This window comes from Pimephales promelas, chromosome 1, assembly GCF_988280905.1.
Source record: "Pimephales promelas chromosome 1, fPimPro1.hap1.1, whole genome shotgun sequence".
In the NCBI taxonomy this organism is placed as follows: domain Eukaryota; kingdom Metazoa; phylum Chordata; class Actinopteri; order Cypriniformes; family Leuciscidae; genus Pimephales; species Pimephales promelas.
The window spans coordinates 4695380-4718359 of NC_142769.1; the positions used below are offsets into that span (position 1 = coordinate 4695380).

The following is a 22980-nucleotide window of genomic DNA, read 5'->3' on the forward strand; positions in this document are numbered from 1 at the left end:
GTCTTGGCCTCGACTCGGACTTGACCCTCTTTGGGCTTGGCCTCGACTCGGACTCGACCCACTTTGGTCTCGACCTCGACCCTCTTTGGTCTCGGTCTCAACTCGGACTCGACCCTCTTTGGTCTCAGCCTCAACCCTCTTTGGTCTCGGCCTCGACTCGGACTTGACACTCTTTCGTATCGGTCTCGACCCTCTTTGGTCTCGGCCTCGACTCTGGTCTCGGCCTCGACTCTGGTCTCTTCTCGACTCGGACTCTACCCTCTTTGGTCTCGGACTCGACCCTCTTTGGTCTCTTTCTCGACTCGGACTCGACCCTCTATGGTCTCGGCCTCGACTCGGACTCGACACTCTTTGGTCTCGGCCTCGACCCTCTTTGGTCTCGGCCTCGACCCTCTTTGGTCTCGGCCTCGACTCGGACTCGACACTCTTTGGTCTCGGCCTCGACCCTCTTTGGTCTCGGCCTCGACTTGGACTCGGTCTCGACTCGGACTTGACCCTCTTTGGGCTTGGCCTCGACTCGGACTCGACCCTCTTTGGTCTCGGCCTCAACCCTCTTTGGTCTCGGCCTCGACTCGGACTTGACCCTCTTTCGTATCGGTCTCGACCCTCTTTGGTCTCGGCCTCGACTCTGGTCTCTTCTCGACTCGGACTCTACCCTCTTTGGTCTCGGACTCGACCCTCTTTGGTCTCTTTCTCGACTCGGACTCGACCCTCTATTGTCTCGGCCTCGACTCGGACTCGACACTCTTTGGTCTCGGCCTCGACCCTCTTTGGTCTCGGCCTCGACTTGGACTCGACCCTCTTTGGTCTCGGCCTCGACCCTCTTTGGTCTCGGCCTCGACTTGGACTCGACCCTCTTTGGTCTCGGCCTCGACCCTCTTTGGTCTCGGCCTCGACTCGGACTCGACCCTCTTTGGTCTCGGCCTCGACCCTCTTTGGTCTCGGCCTCGACTCGGACTCGACCCTCTTTGGTCTCGGCCTCAACCCTCTTTGGTCTCGGCCTCGACTCGGACTTGACCCTCTTTCGTCTCGGTCTCGACCCTCTTTGGTCTCGGTCTCGACTCTGGTCTCTTCTCGACTCGAACTCTACCCTCTTTGGTCTCGGACTCGACCCTCTTAGGTCTCTTTCTCGACTCGGACTCGACCCTCTATGGTCTCGGCCTCGACCCTCTTTGGTCTCGGTCTCGTCTTGGACTTGACCCTCTTTGGTCTCGGCCACACCCCTACCATAACCACAGGTTAACACACTACTAACACAACTCAACTCTTCTTTTTTTGGTATTATTTGGGTGGGAATTATTTAAATGAGGAATATTGTGACATGCAACTTAAGACTACAATCGAGTCCTTAAGACTACAAATATCCGAACATAATTTTATTTGGAGTGGACTTTGTGCGTTGTAACTATACAGATCTTTTTTCATGCTCAAACAGCAACATTTCACTCTAAAAAAGGTGAAAATGCACAAAAAAACATAATAGGCCCTCTTTAAAGATTACATTCTTTTAATTTAGCTAAGAGGTTCAATTGGTTAAACGTCTTCACATGATACAAATTCGCAGGGCAGAGTTCATCAAACTTTGAAACGCCGTGAAATTTGCATAATTTAGCATGTCCATAATTTAGCGCATCCGCATGCATATGAATGAAAGTCAACGGAACGAAAGGTGTATTCTGATCGTCGAAACATCTGAAAACACGACTCCTCCATGAACATTTTATTCAACTGACACAAATTAATTATACTATAAACAATACTCATATGAGACTTACATATAAAAACCCTAAATCTTTTGTAAGTTTTGGAACTTGCATTGCAATTTTTCTAGTTACTGTCTCGTTTGGATGAGTTGTGTTTTAGCATTCCTTATTTATAAGACGAATTTCTGGCGGTATACGCAGTAGCTGACATGGACTCACCTCTTGTGGAATGTTCCAGGCCATGTAGACGTGGCTTTTAAACTCATCCATCCACACTTCAGCCACCCTCAGAGCATTTCTGCGCACGTGGGCAGTAAGATCCTCCGTGTAGGGTTTGTGGGCACGCTCGATATGAGCGATACGGGCACAGGGCAACACCTCAACACTTCCTCCGCACTGCCACACCTACATACATACAGACACAAAGAGTCTAAATAAAAGTACATTTTCACGCTGAGAAACTGTTGTGTCTTTAAGAATAATTTGGGCATCTAACAACACCCAGAACCCCATGAGACCCTGAAAGGGGATTTCATTTATGGCATGTGCAGTAAATAGGATACATTTAAAATGCTGATTCGTCTCAAGGGGAAAAGATAATGCATGTGTCCTTGCATGAGCACACACACTCGGTTCCAAAACTGTCTTTTATGGCTGTTTCCGAACACAGAAGGAACCTGATAAGTGACTGATTTGGAAAAACTCTACATAGCAACAGATTTCAAATAGATTTCCACATGTGAAGCACATCTACAACAGTATAGAGTTAGCATGTTGCTAAGCTAACCATCAACCTGTCAGGTAACAATCAGAGCACCCTAACACTGCTTACATGGTCAATTTGAATTAAGATTGAACAATTTTTTTCAATATTTCTTAATACTGAATAGTGCTAAGCAATTAATCGCATCCAAAATAAAAGTTTGTGTTTACATAATACGTGCGTGTACTGTGTATAATTATTTTTAAAATATATAATACTAGGGATGTAACAATATATCGTGCCACAATATATCGCAATCCCAAAATGCAACAATACTTATCGTGGAAAAAAATTCAAGTTTTCAGAGTTTTAGTGTCAGTACTACATTAAACTACTATATATAATGTTGATTATAATGTATATAATGCAATGGGGGAATATCTGTGGGTCCTAATAAAGCCAAAAGTCGTATGTTACCTGACATTTATTTTAAATATATCTAGTCAGTGACAGAGTGCAAGCATATTCATCTAAAATTATTCTGTATTTTCAGAATCATGAATATTTTTATTCTGGTGTCACTGATTCCAAGTCCAAGCCTATTCATGTAAACCCCCAATGTAATATCAAATTTAGCATTGTAATCAACAGTAATTTTTTGTTAACCTTTTTCCATATGTCTTGGAGTATCGCAATAATATAGTATCGTTAGTTCAGTATCGTGATATGTATCGAATCGTGACACTTCTCGTGAACCCGATCTCACGGGAATTCGTACGAGTTTTACGAGGTGGCTAATTCGTAACAATTCGTACGACCTCACTCGTACGAATTAGTACGATTTTGCTAAATCGTACATATTTTACGAATTAGCCAATTCGTATGAATTCGTACGAATGACCTACCCCTGACCCCGCCCCTAAACATAACCGTCACGTGGGTTTAGACAAATCGTACAAATTCGTACGAGTGAGGTCGTATGAATTAGTACGAATTAGCCACTTTTGAATCACTCGTACGAATTCGTACGAATTGGTCGTGAGATAGCGTAGAATTACACCCCTAATAAATACACACATATGCATGTATATATTTAAGAAATAGTTGCATGTATATAATGTATATATTTATATAGCAGTATCCCAAACAGAGCCCAATGTCCAAAACTGTACATCTGCTGTTTTATATCTTTATTTTGTTTTATGATAAAGCTGCATAGGGAAAAAAAGCTCTTTCAGCAACCAAAATAAGCACCCTAACTATGTAGACAGCATTTCTGTCACTTTTTCAAGATTAGAACTGCATTTTGAAGCCAGTGGTATGGTTAGCCTATTTTCAACAACCACGGTCGGTCTGTGGAAAAGTATGACAATCTGAGAGGTCAGCACTTCACTTTGAAGCCAAAGCAAAGATTTAAAGATTGTGTAGAGTTTATGTTAAGGCTGAGCAGAAGCTATCAGGGATACTCGATGTACGCTTCACTCCAGCAGGTCCACTCTGCTCTCACCGTGGGGAGGAAGATGAAGCTGTCATTATGCCTCGAACAGGACTCACTATCACTATTGCTCGCTGTTAAAGGGGCGTTCACACTGACAGCGAACCGAAGTGACAAAGCCACATGAAGTCACTCATTTTCAATGAGAGTTGGCAGTTGCCAGAAACACGAGTGACTGTTGACCGGAGTTTCAAAAAAAGTTACCGGTCAAAAGTTTGGAAATGTTTTTGAAAGACGTCTCTAATGCTCACCAAAGCTGCATTTATTTAATCAAAAATACAGAAAAACTAATAAAAACAGTAATATTGTGAAATATCTTTCAAAATTTAAAATAACTGTTTTTGTATTTTAATGTATTTTTAAAATATATTTTTACTCCAGTCTTCAGTGTCACATGATCTTTCAGAAACCATTCTAATATGCTGATTTGCTGCTCAAGAAAGTTTGGGGTTACTCCATTTTTACAAATTAATATTTTAACAAGGACACCTGTCAGGGATGAGTGGCTGCAATGTATGGAGCTAGGATTGTGACACCTATCTAGGTGAACCGAACAATGGTGTAATGCTCACCGACTGGCCAATAGGAACGTGGCCCCGCCCATGACACAATTTTCACACTGAAAGCAAAATCCTGACTCGAGAGCAAGCAATTGTATCCAGAGCAAAGAAAACCGTTTTGAGAGAAACACTTTTTATTAGAGAAAGTTTTCACTCTGAATGCAAAAAAATATATATATTTGAGATTTTTTTCAAAGTATTTTGAGAGAGGTTTTTTTTCTCAAAAATAATTTTAAAATTATATATTTTTTATGTTCTATGAGAAAACACTTTCTCTCAATTTTTTTTTGTCTCAAATATTATTTTTTTTTTTTTGCTATTGGTATGAAAACTTTTTCTCTCAAATATAATTTTTTTCTCTCAGATCATTTAAGCACACGACAATAAGAATATAACATATATCTGTATATTTCTAAAATAAAAACAATGTATATTTCAAATAAATGCTGTTCTTTTGATATATATATATATATATATATACTGTATATATAATATTAATATAATATATTATATAATATAATATATTATATAATATTTTATATATATATATAATATATTATATATATATATATATATATATATATATATATATATATATATTAATAATATATGAAGAGTTCAGATGCTAAAGCCTCTAAGTGCCATTTGAAATTTTCTTCTAGAATGATAATTTTTATCAAGCTTGTATATTTAAGTTCAGTGATTTCACTTAAATGGCAATGATAATTACCTATTAATTGTTATTTAAGTGAAATTACTGAACTTAAATATACAAGTTTGATAAAAATCATCATTAAAGAAGAAAATTTCAAATGGCATTTAGAGGCTTTTGCATCTGAACTCTTCATATATATATATATATATATATATATATATATATATATATACACCCACACACACAATATATATATATATATATATATATATACATACACCCACACACACAATATATATATATATATATATATATATATATACACACACACAAAATATGTGTATATATATATATATATATATATATATATATATATATATATATTATGTTATTATATATAATAATATTTTAGAATATTGCTGTTAAACTTTTTTTTTTTATTAAAAAAAATGCAGACTGGGTGAGAATAAGAGAGTGCTTTTAAAAGCATTAAAACATCTTAATTATTCCAAAATATAGTGCGCAAATGTTCAGTTAGAAGGAGTTGCTGTACACAGTTGGATCCCGTGATCGAGTATGAATGCCTACTAGCGACCTACAGCATTTTAATCGCTGTCAGTGTGAACACAAGAGAACAGGAGATTTGGTCATACACACATGCCAGTCACTTGTTTGTGAGAGGACCTGTGTAAGTGGCTCTATGAGGGGCTTGAATGGGTCTAAAGTCACACCAGGCAACAGTTATAAGCAGGAACACAATTAGGCCTTGCTTTGAGTATGGGGAGTCAATTATAGGTACCCCTTCAATGAAATCAGCCGTTTCTATGACAATGGCCCACCATTGACATGCGGACATGGAAAAACAGGATAAAACATCTACTCCCTTGGTGATGTCTGAAAGCAAAAGGTCCAAGGACAACTGGTGGCTTGGATGGTTTCCCAGATCAGAATGGTGCAATTAAAAGCACTTACAAGTACATAATAAAGCAGCAGTTGTTAAATTGAAAGAAACGATTTTCGGCGTGGGTAGAATTGCTGTTGTCATGGTTTATTGTCGTTGTTGACCATAGCGTGCATTAGCAGTCGCGCTGCCCTGATATTTACTCCTGTATAATTTATCCTTGTCAGACTCTATGTTTGACAAGTGAGTAACATGCGCACTGAACTGAGTAGTGGGTGGTTTAAAAATGTCTCTGTGTGTGTATATATGTGCGAATGTGCGACCGCCTGCTTTTATCCCTCTTTTCTCCCTGCCAATCCTCCTACGGACACTCACGGTTCCCCGAAACTAGAGCAGCTCTGCCGCTTGTCAGTGCTAAATTTTGTCTCGCTGTTTTTTGTGGGGTTTTTTTTTCTGACACGTACTCTCAAATGATCATCAAAATGCTTGAATTTGTTCTACTGCGATGACACTGATTGGAGAGTACACTTGTTCATATGAACCCAAATGTCATTCATTTCCTAGTGCAAATATTTGTTTTAAGAGTGCTCCATTTTCATGGAGTCCACTCACTCGCCATCACAGAGAAATGTTTGGGATAGCAAGAGTGGAGGAAAGCTAATCAAACAATGACTATTTCTGAAATACTATATTACTGAATATTGGCATATTCACTTTAAAAAAAAAAATATTAATGGACATTAGTACTAATTCGTTTTATAATGTGAGAGGATTATTACACAGGTTAGAGAACAGCATTATTAATTCTTGGACATCCTTTAAAAAATAGTCTTGAGAAAAATGTGTTACACAATCAGGATGGCTGAAATTACGTTTTTCATTCAACCTTATGGAAATAGAAAGTCAATTTGAGTGCACTGTGTGAAACTATGCAGTGTGATCTGGTTTTATACTGCACATTTTGGCAAATGTACTAGGTTGTTTGAATATGCGCATGCATACAATTTTGTAACTTTATTTCACAGTGTCCTTGTTACACAGATAACATGTAGTTTCTATAGTAAGTAATCGATGCTACATAATTACATGCATCTAACCCTAAACCAAACCAAATCCTAATCTTAGTAAGTACATGTAGTTCATTAATATTACTTCGTACTGAAATAAATAATTACACTGTAACGAGGAAACATTAAATTAAAGTGTAACCAAAATGGGGTGATGATGGCGCAGTGTATAAGACACATGACTTTGGTGTGAGAGACCCAGATTCGAATCCACTGCAAGGCACCAATGTGTCCCTGAGCAAGACACTTAACCCCCAGTTGCTCCAGAGGCGTGTGACCTCGGACATGTATAGCAATTGTAAGTCGCTTTGAATAATGAATAGTAGCTAAATGAATAAATGTAAATATAAACTCTAAGAAAATATGGTTATATAAAGGTTCTTTTCACATAGTAAAGGCTCCGAAAGTCGCGTCTGAAATTTTCGCACATTAAAAAGTAAATACGACCTCACGTTATATCAATCACGCCTCCGAAACTTTCGTCCATCCAAAAAAAAAAAAAAAAAAAAAATCGAATCGGGTTCAATGTTCTGTGTTTTTTGCATCCGTAGCAAGCAATATGAGTTTGATAGATGTTTTGACAATTCAGAGCAACGAAATCACAAATACGAAAACTATGGACTCAGTGTGCAATGGCCTTAAAGTCCCCGTGAACCGGAAGTTGCAAACGATTTTTCTCCAGTGCTGTGACGTATTTCCAAGTGAAACGGAATATTGAACAGAGGGCAGGGTTTTACTCTAGCGCTCCTCCTCTCCATCTCTCGCTCATAGCAAACTAACGGTTTGAGGGGAGTGGTTAAGCGTTTCCCCACCCAAGCTGTGAAACCTACGTCATCAGAAGAAGAAACCGTTCCAGACCGGAAGTAACTTTTCAGATTTTGATTAAAGATTACCAAGGTAAAACATTTTTTTAATATATATTCACGTGCACGGATTAATTGTTCACCACAAGACTAGTAATATGCGCTAACAAAGTAAATAGGTTCAATTTTGATTTCACGGGGACTTTAACAGTTCTATTTAGAACCGATACCTTCCTGAACAACTGTTTTCACTTCAAAACTTCAAAATAAAAGTACTTGGATGCAAAACAAAGGAATTGTAACAGCTACAGTTTCCCATGTCAATAAAAAGTAAAAGTGGCTAATTGACATCATTTGCTTTCTGTTTTTTTTTATGTAAACCCCTAAAAGAGACCAGAATGTTTTATAAGACCAAGTAGAGGTAAAAAATCTACGGTAACACTTTACGGTAAGGGTACATGAATTATCATGAATTCATGTATAAATTCATGCATGAATTATGCATTAATTCATGCATTAATATCTCAGGAATCATCAGGAACCAACATGACTTCATGGATGAACAACACCTTAATTAAAACATTAACTAATATGAGTACATCATCATGAATTATGATTTATTACGCATGATCATGATGTTTTTTTTTGTTTGTTTTTTTTTGTTCAAAGTTATGCCACTTTTAAGAGCACATTGTTCATCAGTGTTTCAAAGGACCAAGTCACCACTTTAGTTAAGGAGCCACACACATGATGAAGTCATTGATAGATAATGCTTAGTTAATGATGACTTCTGTATTTGATTTACAGAATGTGTGTGCTATGAGCTGTGATTGGTCTATTATGGTGTTTGTCCAATAGTCATCATTAACTAAGCATTAATCTATTAATGACTTTATCATGTGTGTGGCCCCTCAACTAAAGTGGTGACTAGGTCCTTTGAAACACTGATGAACAATGTGCTCTTAAAAGTGGCATAACTTTGAACAAAGAAAACATCATGATCATGCGTAATAAATCATAATTCATGATGATGTACTCATATTAGTTAATGTTTTAATTAAGGAGTTGTTCATCCATGAAGTCATGAATGAAAAACGTTGAACTCGTGTTGGTTCCTGATGATTCATTAGATATTAATGCATTAATTAATGCATAATTCATGAATGAATTTATACATGAATTCATGATAATTCATGTACCCTTACCGTAAAGTGTTACCAAATCTACAAGGTTCTCTATAACACCATTATGGTCATAGCACTTCCAAAGCATGGTTCTTTATGGAATTTAATTACAGCAGTAATTCCATGCAGTACTGTAAGTACAAGTAGTATAAAGACACTATTTAAATTGGGAATGTTTTTTTCTCAAAGAGTGTACATGCTTACTAAAGAAACTAGTATGTGTAATCTATCCATTTCCTCTTATTTGTCAGGTCTTAGACAGTGCAGAGAAATCTGGCATCAACACTACAGATAACGCCAGCATACTGTGATGCGCATGCTTTGCACAAAGTATTTTTGTATCTAATTTGCAACCCTGCAAACCTCTAATGAAAAAGACTCACGTGGATGACATGTCTATAAATACCCCCTATGTTCAGTGTTTCATAGTGAACTGCATAGCAAGTCAACAATCCACAGCTGAAAATCTGAGCCATTGTTCACTGTGTAAAACCAACAGGAAATGGGAATGTATGTAAAACAACATGAATTAATTATTCTCCAGCAGCCTTAGACCTTTGATAACCACAGCAGAGTGTGCTGACATGACTCTTTATTGTAGCTAATGGTAGCTATGTTTTATTCCAGACTAGAAAGGCCATCTGTTTTTAACTTCTGAGGTGCTCCATCAGCAAAGCCTCATTCCCTTCGGATGCAGAAGAACAGAAAGAGCCCTAACACAATGCACAATGCTTCTCGATGTCCTTCAGACCTTGGCCTACTGCAAAAATACCTGCAACACCCTCTCAATTTCCGTCATCTCAATGACCTCCTAAAGGAGAGTATTTGGTTACACTTTATTTCGATAGTCACTTTAGACGTTCTACTAATTATAAGTAACTTTTCAACTACGTGTCGACTAACTCTCATTAGAGTATCAGTAGTAGTCAGTAGACTGTTAGGTTATGGTTAGGTGTTAGGCTTTGGGTTAGGAGAATAAGTTTACTTGTAGTCGCCAAGTTACTTATAGTCAGTTGAATGTCTGTTGGGGGACCAACAATATAAAGTGTTAGCAGATATTAAGTTGACAGTCTACTAATACTCTAATGACGGTTAGTTGACATGTAGTTGAAAAGTATCTTATAGTTAGTCCCATATATTTATTACAGATTTATTAAAGCTCTTCCAGCATTGCATAAACAAATTAAAAACCAATACCTTAGTTGGCTTTTGGCTGATTTTAGAAGTACAGTACAACAGCCATTCAGTATTCACCACTCATCCAGACCAACATAACCAACGTGAAGGCCTTTAAAGCAAACTTCTCTACAAAAGAGTCATTTCTCTTACTACAGTACATACAAAAGGGGGTATCACATCATTTCACACAATAAAACAACCTGCGTTGACAAAGTGTAAACACTCGCGTGCAGTGTGCTGCAATGGTCATTCACTGTCCACCACTCATCCATTTAGAGCACAAGTCTTAAACAAACCAACTACATGAAGAAACAACCAATTTATTAAGCACAGCTGCCATTATTCCAGACCGTTTCAATTAAAGGAGCTGTTGGTAAGAAATGTATTTCAAATAATCATAAAATGGCCCTGATATGTCACTAGACATTAAGAAATCATGCTCATTTTAAATACTTATATCACTGACAACATTAGTCCAGCCAGGATATTGTCATTTAAAAGTGAAGTTGCAGCCCTCAACTGATGTTGATGTTGTCATGTTGTGTTTTGGTCTGATGCGCCACCCTCCACTGATCAACCAATCACGGAGTCAGTAGTGTCGCGGCATCCGGCTGTAGTTACCACAGTTGCAGCTACAAACATGTCGGATGGAAAAATGTTGGATCCATCAGCCTATCTGGCAACCTCGAGTCAGGGGGGAGGGGTAGAGGATACACTGCTCCATAGATATGTATATAAAGGCTAGATGTGTTACGGCGGAGTTACTATCGTCATCACCGGCGGCCATCTTGTCACAGACAAGCTGATGTAAGATGCAACATGACATCATGACTTTTGCGTAAACATATACGCCACTTTCGAGTCAGGTGGCGTGTTATCTCTACGTATTTTGAGCTATCCGCGTGTATGCGTATATGTCTACGCCATTAACGTCCGCGTCATTCCGCGTGTTTGTACACGCAGTCAAATCTCCAGTCATAAATGCCATTAACCCCAGTGACGGTTAAGTTTAGGGACGGGGTTGAGGTAAGTCATTTATTTATATAACGTTAAGTCAACGGCGTTCATAAACACGCTGAAAGGCGATTATGCGTCTTGATAGCACGCCAAAAATGGAAATACGAATTGGCGTGTCATACACACGCTACTTCATGAGATCAGTCTGTAAGATGAATGGTCAACACGAACACAAATACTCTTATCTCGTTGAAATCTTGACGGATTTACAAACGGTTTGGTTTCTTACAAACGTTATTAACGTGGCTATAATTATCTGGATGATCATTTATTTATACACTTTTTATTCATAAGTATGCAGTGCCATAACTACATCTCTGACGTTTATAACAAAACAAACCGTTTGAAAATCGGTAGAAAATTGAGCAATGTAGCACCATTAGCACAATGTTACGAGTGAGTGAGCGAGCTGCCTGTGACAAGATGGCCGCCAGGTGCAGACGTCGACCTCCATTGGGCAGCAGAGTGGACGACATATCTAGCCTTTATATGGATCTCTATGCACTGCTCTACAGTAATTTGAAAGTGGTTGCAGTACCAGTTTTGGCCACAATCTTACATACGGCTCCTTTATCATCATTACCGCAAAAAAAATTGCTCAATTAAAAAAATGATCACAACACCATAGATAAGCATTAAAAACACAATTCATAATCATAAAACCGCCTAAAATAGACCTACCAGAGCTTGTTCTTCCAACGGCCATGTCAAACATTTTAAGCACTGCAACCATTCCACGCCATAGGAGGTGGCATATTTAAAGGGAAATTACACCAGAGCCCGTCTAACGGAGAGCCTTGGCACTTCCTATTAGCCCCATTGTGTATCATCCTGGTTGCAGTTCCATTAGAATTGATGGAGGTGGAGGTGATCGCGGGCGAGTGCAGAATGAATGGGAGTCTATGAGGCTAAACGGCTAAATGTGTCTTTTTCACCTGCTTGTCGTTAAATCAACATAGATCAACATAAATTTTACATAGATTTTATTGTTGATTCCGCAAAGTTCAATATAGATTATAGGCCAAAAGTCGAATGAACGAGTACTTATGTCCTTTTGATTTCTTACAGGTTAGGCCGTTGTTGGCCGGAACACGCTAGCATTCTCCTATTGTGTGACGTCATCACATTTTTTAACGGATTTTTTTAACTTAAAAAATGCAATTTTCAGCTGAGTGTATTATCTTAGCCCTCCTTTTTGAATGCAACTTTAAAATTACTTGACAAAAAATTACATCCTGAGAAAAGTGGATTTCTGGGGGTGAAACCCCATTGACTCCTATTCATTCTGCACTCGACCGCGAGCGCCCCCGCATGGACAGAAACGTGTTACTGCAGCCAGTCCAGAACACGGAAGTAACCAGCCAGTGCCAATTCTCTTCAATTAGACATTCTCTGATTACACCCTCAGCAGCGCCCCCTATTGACTTGGCTACACATGCTATGAGTTTACGTAGCAAAGTGCAGAAATGTTCATTATGAATGAATTGATAGAGTTAAACAGTAACTTATGAGCAGAGTAGCAGATAGACTAGAGTAGAACTAAAGGAAGAATAAATGTGAACGTTACTTCTATTTTACACCGCTACTCTGGTCTAAAACGTTGTGAACAAGGGCAAGTGAGGGACACAATCAATGAAAAAGTCATGTTTTATAAATATCAGCCAATCAAACTGGGGCACCGGGACTAACTGTTCCATAACATGGAAGATCAAATACCACAAAACCAGTGGCGGTTCTACTTTGAATTACACCCAGGGCGAGACCACCTTCGAGCTTCTAATTAAAGTTGATTTTAGTTGATCATTATGAAAATTATTTTCATTTCATGAATATAGTGACCAAACTGATCACATACATAGAATCTTGTTCAAAAAGCTACACAATGAAATCAATTCACCAAGTTAATAACATTTAAAGACTTGTTTTAAAGGAGTGTCTTTTATGTTACCTACTAAACTTTTTTTTAAACTAAAGGTTTTATAAAAAGATAAACCTCAATGTGTTCAGGTCATGAGATCAGATATCAAGTATTCTCGGGATTTTGCGATGGAAAATTGACCTAAAACATGTCATTTCTAGACCACCCAGTTAATGCTTGTGGGCCACAACAGTCATTTTGAATGTTTTTTATAGCGAACCATCAAATCTCTGCATGGCCTATTTATTTTATCTCTGGTACACTATAATTCGCTTACATGTTCCACATAATGTCCTTTATTTTTTCCAGTGATTTTGTATGAGAAGACTGCATCTGCATATTGCGTAAATGAGCTTTATCACACAGCGCTCTAATCTCCGTTTATCACCTCAGAAGGTTCCAGACAAGTGATTCATTTGCTTTTCACCAATTTCGAATTAAACGCTGATTGAGGACAACTACCTTTATATAGAACGGCAAACATATGTTTATTTGAAACAGTACTTTTTGATATGCATAGATTTGAAAAGTGTCTTCTATTTTGAGAGAGACTTTAATCTGCAGACACATAACTCAGCATCTCATTGCCGCTGTAATACACTGCAGACAGATGAAACCTCCTGGGAATCATGGGTAAAGTGAGGTAAGGGGTAGTACCGCCTCTAATCTGACTGAAACACCTCAGCAGCCAATCTTTTCATAGTTTTTTTTACCATAATCTGGAATAAACAGACATGAACAAATCTAGCCCACTGTGTCTCTGCGTGCCTTCTGGTGCAATCAGATGATTCACTTTCCATTTATCCACAAACCAGCGAGGGACAGTGAAAAAGTACGTCTCTGAGAAAATTGTGCATGCTTTCAGAGAAGAGCAATCAGTAGCCCATTATCAAGCATAAAAATCTTAAAAGCATGCCATTCACTGAGGGAAAATTACCAGGGAGGGAAATGCCACCCTATTCTCCTCTCTCCTTCAGCGTGATTGATGATTATATTTCACTGTGCTTGGAGAGAGTGGTCATAGCTTCGAAAGTCAAACCATTTTAAGGCTGTGCTGACTAACAGATAGAGGACAGGTGGGGACAGCAAGTTTGCCCTCAAGTCTCTGAATTTGATATATTATACACGGGACGTATGTATTTTTATTCTGTCGTCAGCAATACCCAATGTCAGTAATACATTTTTAAGTGTGGCATAAGTGTCCAAATACTTTTTGGGGACACAGTATGCTTGTAGGTTATTATTGTCTTCCTTCAGGGATTATAATGGCTCTCTTCTCAGGTATGGCACATTTATTAAGCCTGTGCTGGGATGGATGCGAATAAACAGGCAAATAACTGCAGTACTACTGGTCAATCTTTAATGCTTTTGAAAGAAGTCTTATATGTTTACCAAAGCGAAAATGAAATACAGTTAAATAAAGCAAAATTGTGAAATATTTTTACATTTTATTAGAGCTGTTACCTGTTTGAACATGTATTGAAATGTCATTTATTCAAGTGCTTCAAAGCTGAATTTTCAGCATCATTACATAATGATCCTTCATGCAGATTTTCTGCTCAAGAAACATTTCTTATTTTTATCAATGTTGAAAACAGTTGTGCTGCTTCATATTTTTTTGTAGAAAATTGCAATACGGTACCATTTAGAAGTTTGCGGTAAGTTTCATTAATTTATTTTTAATTCAGCAACTAAATTGATCAAAGGTGCATGACAGTAAAAACATTTACAATGTTACAAAAAGATTTTTTATTTTTAATAAATGTTGTTTATTAAATTGAGCACTAATAATAATTGATAATAATAGAGCACCAAATCAACGTTTTAGAATGATTTCCAGAGGATGAAGACTGGAGTAATGATGATTTTAAATTGTAAGTATATTTTACAATATTACAGTTTTTACTGCACTGTAAAAAAATATTGATGGTTTAACTTAAAAAAAGTAAGTAACCTGGTTGCCTTAAAATTTTAAGTTGATTGAACTGGAAAAAGTGAGTTAATACAATGAAGTAGATTAATTTACCATCAGAAACTCAAAATAATAAGTTATCTCAACTAAATAAATTATTTAAGTTGATTTGACAAAAGAAAAAAATGTTGTGATTACTACACTGTAAAAAAATGTTGTTGGTTTAACTTAAAAAAGTAAGTAACCCGGGTTGCCTTAAACTTTTAAGTTGATTGAACTGGAAAAAGTGAGTTAATACAATGAAGTAGATTAATTTAACCATCAGAAACTCAAAATAATAAGTTATCTCAACTAAATAAATTATTATAAAGTTGATTTGACAAAAGAAAATATGTTGTGATAACAAATCTTGAAAAATATTTTTTACAGTGTGTATATTTGATCAAATAAATAGAACCTTGAGAGATTTACAGACTCTTAATCAATTGCACTAAATTACAAATCCAACATTGGTATTTTCATTCCTAGCACAGCAGCTTAAATTTGGGGAGATACTTTTTTTATGCCACACAATATCTTTATGAAAATGAACTGAAATATGTATTCAGCCCCACATGTCCTGCAGATTAAAACTAAATTCTCAAACACTCTCTAGTGAATCAATTAAAAACCGCACATTTTCTAACCGAAATCCCAAAGGACATTGGGGCTTACAGTTTATAATGAGTCATTATTCAGGTTGTAAGTTTGAAGGGCATCTCTGAAATGAATACTAAAGAGTTATTCTGTGAAGTTAGACATTAAGTAAAACAAATACATAAGTAATGAAAACACTAGCGAAGTGTTTGTAATGTCCCAGCAGGCAATGCTAGTTCAATTATAAAGAAATGAAGGCTGAATCAAACCACCCAGACATTGCCTAGAAAAGGTTGCCCTACGAAACTCCTTGCATGAACAGCAGGAGACCACATAAAGGACAATGTTCGCTTTGAGAGTTCAGTATCTGAAAACAGAGTAAAGGTGTAGCAGTGGACCATACCAGGAAATCTGTATAACACTGGCCTCTATGGGATTGTGGCACAAAAAAAGAAATATGTGAAGCAAATGTGCAGTGCAAATCTAACACTGCTCAAATCTAGCACCTCAAAAAACACCATAACTTCAGTGAAAGTGGTAGTCTGCTTTTGTGATTTTCTGAGACACTGTTTTGTGATTTTTCAAAATTGAATTTGTTAAGTAAAAAAAAATAATAAAAAAACTGAAAAAAGGTCTGAACATCTTTACAAAGGTAAATCTATAGAAAAAAAAAATATATTAATAAACATGTACAGTAGGGGTGCTGTTGCTATTTTGACGGCGGGATAAATGACTTTTGTGCCCAACACAAGTTTAAAAGGGGTTGGTCTGAAATAGCTTCATTATTCATAGGTGTGGTTTGGGCGTAACGTGAAATAAACCAATCAGAGCGTCATCCAACATACCCTTTAGAGCAGGTGCGCATGTTGCATGGCGGATTGTTATTATAATGGCGGATTTACCAGGAGCGTTCACAGCCGAGGAGACCGACGTTCTTGTCGGGGCAGTGAAAGACAGAGAAGTGACGAAAAAAAATTGGGTAATTGGGTTTTTTCATCTTCGTGGAAACCACAATGATTTCCCTCATGTGTTCATATTTTTCTTTGTTATAATTTATGAAAATCTGTGTTGATGAGAGAATCAAAGTGTGTGCACCCGCTACATTATGGCTTGTTCTATCCAGACAATGCTCTTTTGGCAGGCTCCAAAGTTAGAGGGAAATAAGGGGAATGTAATAATTATATTAATAGACTAATAAAAAAATCATTAAAAAAAAAATAATAATAGATTAATCAACAGAAAAAAATTGTTAGCAGCAGCCCTAAATTCACAGAGTGTCTTGCCTTGCTACTCTTCATCAAAAACTGTTTTAAGCATTTTATGCATAACAATTACAACCCGATCAAAAAATGCGTTTTCACAAGGGATGCCGTAAATGGTGCCAACTTGAACTTTCCTGCCAAGAAAGGAGGGCCATTAGAGTCATTAATCCTTCAAGAGTGCATCCATTATCTTCATTACCCCATAGCCTGTACAGATTGATATAGTTTCTCACCCTCACGCCCAGCTCCACATTCTCTCCTCCGTAAATCTCCATGCCTTCATCCAGCAGACCGATCTCTGCGAAGTACTGCCTGTCCACCACAAAGCAGCCAATCAGGGCAGGACTCCTAAAGATTTATATTACATGATTACATTCATTGAACATATATATCTATATCAGCCAAATCAGAAAATTAATTAAATAAATAAATGCATGTGCATTGCCAAATAAATAAATACACACATACATCCATATGCATACATACATACATACATAAATGGATGGATGGATGTGCATTCCAAAATATATTGACCAAAATACCTGATTGGAGCTGTGCTGTTGTTCAAGTTCCACCAGGATTTTGGTGGGTTCAGATATCGGCACCACAGTTCCCAGTCATAGCCCTGAGCTGAGAGTGGGTACTCTTCAATCTCAAATGTGTCATATTTGATATTGTCAAAAGACGGGGATATAATTCTGGTTCTGTCTTCTTTGATCCTTTGTAGAATAGGCTCTGCCCTGTAGACATAACAATAAAAACATTTACCACGCAGTGAACATGATTTGTTCCAAAAAAAAAAAAAAAAGAAAAAGAGAGAGATTTCTGAGTATGACATGTGAGCCTGAACAGGCAGTGTGTTCTCAACATGATTAAACAGACAGAGCCTATTCAGTCAGTTCATCCTCTCTACTATTTTAGGACTATTTTAGACTCTTCTAGAGAGATTGAAATTGAGCAGTACAGCTTTCAAAATCACATCAACGGTGATTAAAGGCAGACGAATTCTCGGCATTATTCAAATTGCACTGACATATTTGGGTCAGATTGTTATGAGCCAAACCATGGTGTGCCAACTGTAAGATCCAGAAGTTCTTTTGATGATGAAGGGCATCTATATGATCTATGGTCCATAAGAACCAGGATCGTTGATAGAATCGCTCATCCAAAAACGAACTTGATGTGCCGCTAAGTTTGAAAATGAAGCATGAATGCAATTTGAAATTTGTTCCCGATATCTTGTTTAGAACTTTTTGGTTACTTCCTGGCCCGAATGCCATGTTTGTTGTTCGTTGCAGTTTTCCCAGGTGTGTCTTGCTAGCTTGTAACTTCCTTTTGTATAGGTGCGTTCACGCCATATTGCAATTGACCTGTGGCTAAGCCACGCCCCCTCCACTCACTCGGACAAACAGTCAACATGGCAGCCGTCACAGTAGGAGACATTTCACAGGAGGCAATTGGTGATTTTTGGATGACATCTCAAAGTCACCTAAAGGGCCTTAACTATGCATTGGGGGTTATATTAAAGGGTTAGTTCACCCAAAAATTCTGTCAGTATTTACTCACGCTCATGTTGTTCCAACCCCGTAAGAACCCCGTTCATCTTCGGAACACAAATTAAGATATTTAAGATATTAAGATCGCTCCTGCACACTAGTCCATAGGCTTCTTGAGGGAATGACTCTTGCTGGCATCGAAAAGTCATTAAAGACATCGTTAAAATAGTCCCAGTGACTACAGGGGCTCAATTTTAACTTGATCAAACAACGAGAATAGTTTTTGTGCGCAAAAACAAACTAAAATAACAACTTTATTTCAACTATTCACTTCCTTCTCTATGGGCCTGTAGTCAGTTAACGTAGTGTGATTGCGTAAAGCTACGTCACATGTAGGCTCACTATTAACCGACACTGGTCATGTGTGTGATGCGTGTGACGTACAATAACAGAAGCTTACGCTATTAAACTAGTAACCTGACTCGTGCAGATGGAGAAATAAACGAATAGTTGAAATAAAGTCGTTATTTTTGTTGTGTTTTTTTGCGCACAAAAGTGTTCTCGACGTTTGATAAACTTAAGATTGAGCCCCTGTAGTCACTTGGACTATTTTACCGATGTCTTTAATGACTTTGAGGACAGCAAGTCATTCCCTCAAGAAGTCTACGGACTGTATGCAGGAGTGATCTTAATATCTTAAATATCTTAATTTGTGTTCGAAGATGAACGAAGGTCTTACGGGGTTGGTTAGTTATCTCGGTTCTTTACAGATAGGTTCAATAAAGCTAAGTGACATGATGTACAATGCAGCTATAAGCTAACGTGAACATTTTCTAATGTTAGGCTAACGTTAGTCTAACATTACGTTGGAGATTTTAATACGTTGATGACTTAACTTAGAACAGATGTAGACATCTTTGTTTAATTTATCCATGTTTAGTTGGTGTTGAGGTCTACTGCATAACTTAAAGGTTCTATAAGTGATGCTGGGCCAAAACATTTTTTGTCACATACATCAAACGTCTCCTCACTATCGGCTAGCTGCCTGTCCCCTAAACACACTGTAAAAAAACGCGGTCTCTGTAGACACCACAGGCTCCACAAACGGCAACAAAAACAATCATGTCTCACCCGGACCACGAAACCTAACAAACAGTGTTCCAGCCAATCACTGGCAAGAAGTACTTGAGGGTGGGTCTGGGGGGTAGGAGAGCAGCGAAGCATCAGAGGGAAGTTTGAAAAATTACCGACACACGACCAAAGAGACGTCGTTCTGAGGAACAAATTAAAAAGAAGAAGGAGTCGGATAAAGAACGTGCGAAGTTCCGAATTTACATCGGCAGCAAAGCTTTTGAACGATGGCGAGAACTCCGGCGGCAGAAGGGCTTCCAGTCCGACATTCAGGTTGCTCTGTTTTTGCTGGACAGGTGGGTAACGTTAAATTGTTTTTTTTCTTCTAAATTGACGCTTATGTTCGCCAAACCCACACAAGGATATAATTAGCTAGAACTATGCACGTTCACAATTATTTCAGGAAGCACGGAAGGGAGGGGGAGGAGATGAGATGCGGAGGAGGGAGGGTCTAGCTCCGATTTGTTTGAAAATACCCAGGATCGCTTTGAGAACCTTTAATCCAGAGCAGACACTTTTCTCGGTAGAGATGTGGCTTGGGAAAGGGTAAAAGAAATACCAACGCATTCTCATCCTTTAGCGTCATATGTGATGCTATATGACAAAACGGCGAAATACTATGCACATGGCACCCGTTGTCGTTAATATAACAAACTCTGTGATGGGTAGGTTTAGGTGTGGGGTAGGGTAGGGTAGTCTCATATTAACGCTAAAGGATTTATAACGGCTTGGGTTCGCGTGATATATTAACGATAAAGGGTGCCATGTGCATAGTATTTCGCCGTTTTGTCATATAGCGTCACCTATATATGACGCTAAAGAATGAGAACGGGCTGAAAATACACACCGCTGCCCAGCCTCTCGGGAACCTAGTGTCGGAGTTGCATGTACCCCATGCACACCGTTTGACCATTTAAAAAAATTAAAATGACAAGAAAAACGAATGAAAACTGACTAACTGGTAAGCATTTCAATGGACGTGGAAGCAGAGAATGTACACCGTGATTGGCTCATCGCCTTTTTTAGGGCGTGGCTTAGCCATAGGTCAAGTGCCCTAATTACGAGATTTCAACCTGTAAAAAGCTCTCACGTCCTCGTAGAGTATGTAAATGGAAACCAGGAAGACTCAATTGCTACACTCTAAAAAATGCTGGGTTGTTTTAACCCAATTTTGGGTCAAATATGGACAAACCCGAAATGTTGGGTTAAAAATGTAATGTAAAAATTTAACCCAACGGCTGGGTTAGTCCATATTTGACCCAAAGTTGGGTTAAAACAACCCAGCATTTTTTAGAGTGTACGTTACTTATTACCTTCTCATCTATCCAATTGTGTCTAATACTTGCGGTGTAAAATGCTGCGCTCAAGTCATCTCGTATAGATCGTAATTACGAGTTGAACGCACTTGAACGCCACCACAATGTCGTAAATACCAGTGGGGAGCTCGGGATTTTCTTTAAGCCCCGATCTGTACGAGTTGGGGGCGTGTCAGTGAGAAACGTTCATTCAACGTCTGTTGACGGTAAATTTTAATTGAATTTCAATGTTTACTCATTGACATTGTAAGGCTTTTTCATTTATAAAGCAAGCTCTCTGCACAAAATATGATATCATTGTCCTCCCCAAGAGGTCTTGAACGCAGCAAAAGACCAGTACTTACACATGTTTGAATTCGCAGATGCTGATGCTTTCCTTCCCCCCCATCCTCCCCACCACCACCAGGATGGTCCCTTCCTATACCTCACAGGGGGTCCGGACCCTCAGATTGCGAGCTATGGACGGGGCCTACACCAAAGAACTGTATTGCTTGCTGGGCTATCAATAAATGTATTTACTGTTACAGTATTTATTCTCCCGAGTCTTTCTGGTAGAGCTTGTAAGCTTGGAATTTCCTGGGAAATCCTACTTGTACCACCTGACTGCTGCAGATTAATTTAGGCGTTGATGGTTGCGGTATAGAATTACATGAGTAGAATGTCACATGAAGTCATCTCGAAATTACAGTAATTACGGCATGGCGTGAACGCAGCATACAGCTTGTATTTCTCATGGTGTCTGTTTCAGTTCGGTTCCCTGTTTATTGTGTTTTGTTTATTTCATTTAATAAATATTCTTTACTGCATTTGGATCCTACTCTCCCTGTGATTTCTGCATCCTCATCACGTTACAGCTAGAGAGGACTTAAGTTCAACTCATTTACAACCCAAAGTCATTAGAAAAATGTGCCCGTGACATTTCTCTAGAGAGTAAACAAAAGTCGGCACACTGCCACTGCTGCTTCCAAAGAATCAATTTATTGAACTATGCAATGTTTCGACTTGAAGGTCTTCATCAAGCATATAAACAAGTACACAGCGAGGTATACTTTACTGTATATCAACGTAATCCGTCACATCTGATCCACTGTAAAAAAATGAATCACGGGTCTTGTAATTTTCATTGAAAAAAATGAAGTTGATAATTACAGATATTGTGTATTTTTTTATTAAGAAAGTTGTAAAATTAATAATAAATTATCAGCAAAATATTAAAAGTGAACTACTCCTTTAAGTCTTCATTATGTATATAATGTCTAAATGGGCAGTCTGCCTTTGCTCTATGGAGAAGATTAAAGTGAACATTCAAAATTACTTTTTTGCTCCACGGAGGAAAGAAAATCGGGTTTGAAGCAGCATGAAAATAAGAATTAGATTATTGAAATTATTTTCAAACCTTTTTTAGGAAAAATGCCTGTGCTTGGACAAAAACGCAGATGCTTTATACATTTCGATTAAAGGAAGCATGAAATACAGTCTGTCCATGAAGCACTAGGAATAGCCAGTGTTCTCATATCACCCACCAGCCAGTGTTGAACTCTACGTGGGCGTCAAACAGGGCCACCACAGGGGCAGAGGCAGCTCTCCAGCCACTCACACGCGAGCGGATCAGGCCCTCCTGCTTACTGTGCCGCACCATTTTAATAAAATCCGGCTGCTTGGCGTTGGTCTCCTTCACAAAGTCCTGTAATTTCTCCTTTAACTCATCTGAGAGGAAGAGAGAGAGAGAGAGAGAGAGAGAGAGAGAGAGAGGGGAAGAGCTTTAACATTACAATGACTCCTAAAGGACTGTCCTCATTATCCCTGGTCGCAGCAAAGAGGATGTTGTTTCTGTGCGTGCATGTGTGTGTGTGTGTGTGTCAATATGGACTCTTGTGTCTGCCAATTTTGTTCAACTTGAGTAAAACACTGTGCTCTCACACCAAACAGTACAACATATAGAGTTCATCACCTGATTTTGCTTCATTCAGCACCTAAACAATGTACTATATGGACAAAGATAGCTGATCTGGTGACAAATTAATATTATTATTACATAACTG

At 38.2% G+C, this 22980-nt stretch overlaps 1 protein-coding gene across 1 annotated transcript in view; it reads right to left on the reverse strand.

The window, feature by feature from the left end:
• The window catches only part of galnt18b (UDP-N-acetyl-alpha-D-galactosamine:polypeptide N-acetylgalactosaminyltransferase 18b), a 132978-nt gene that overhangs the window by 33226 nt on the left and 76772 nt on the right, over positions 1-22980 (reverse strand). Inside the window, exons 4-7 of the mRNA XM_089118932.1 lie at positions 22462-22645; positions 17538-17735; positions 17229-17343; positions 1923-2108 (exon numbers count right to left, since the gene is read on the reverse strand). Of these exons, the coding sequence (XP_088975058.1) occupies positions 1923-2108; positions 17229-17343; positions 17538-17735; positions 22462-22645 (683 nt within the window). The remainder of the gene's footprint in view (positions 1-1922; positions 2109-17228; positions 17344-17537; positions 17736-22461; positions 22646-22980) is intronic.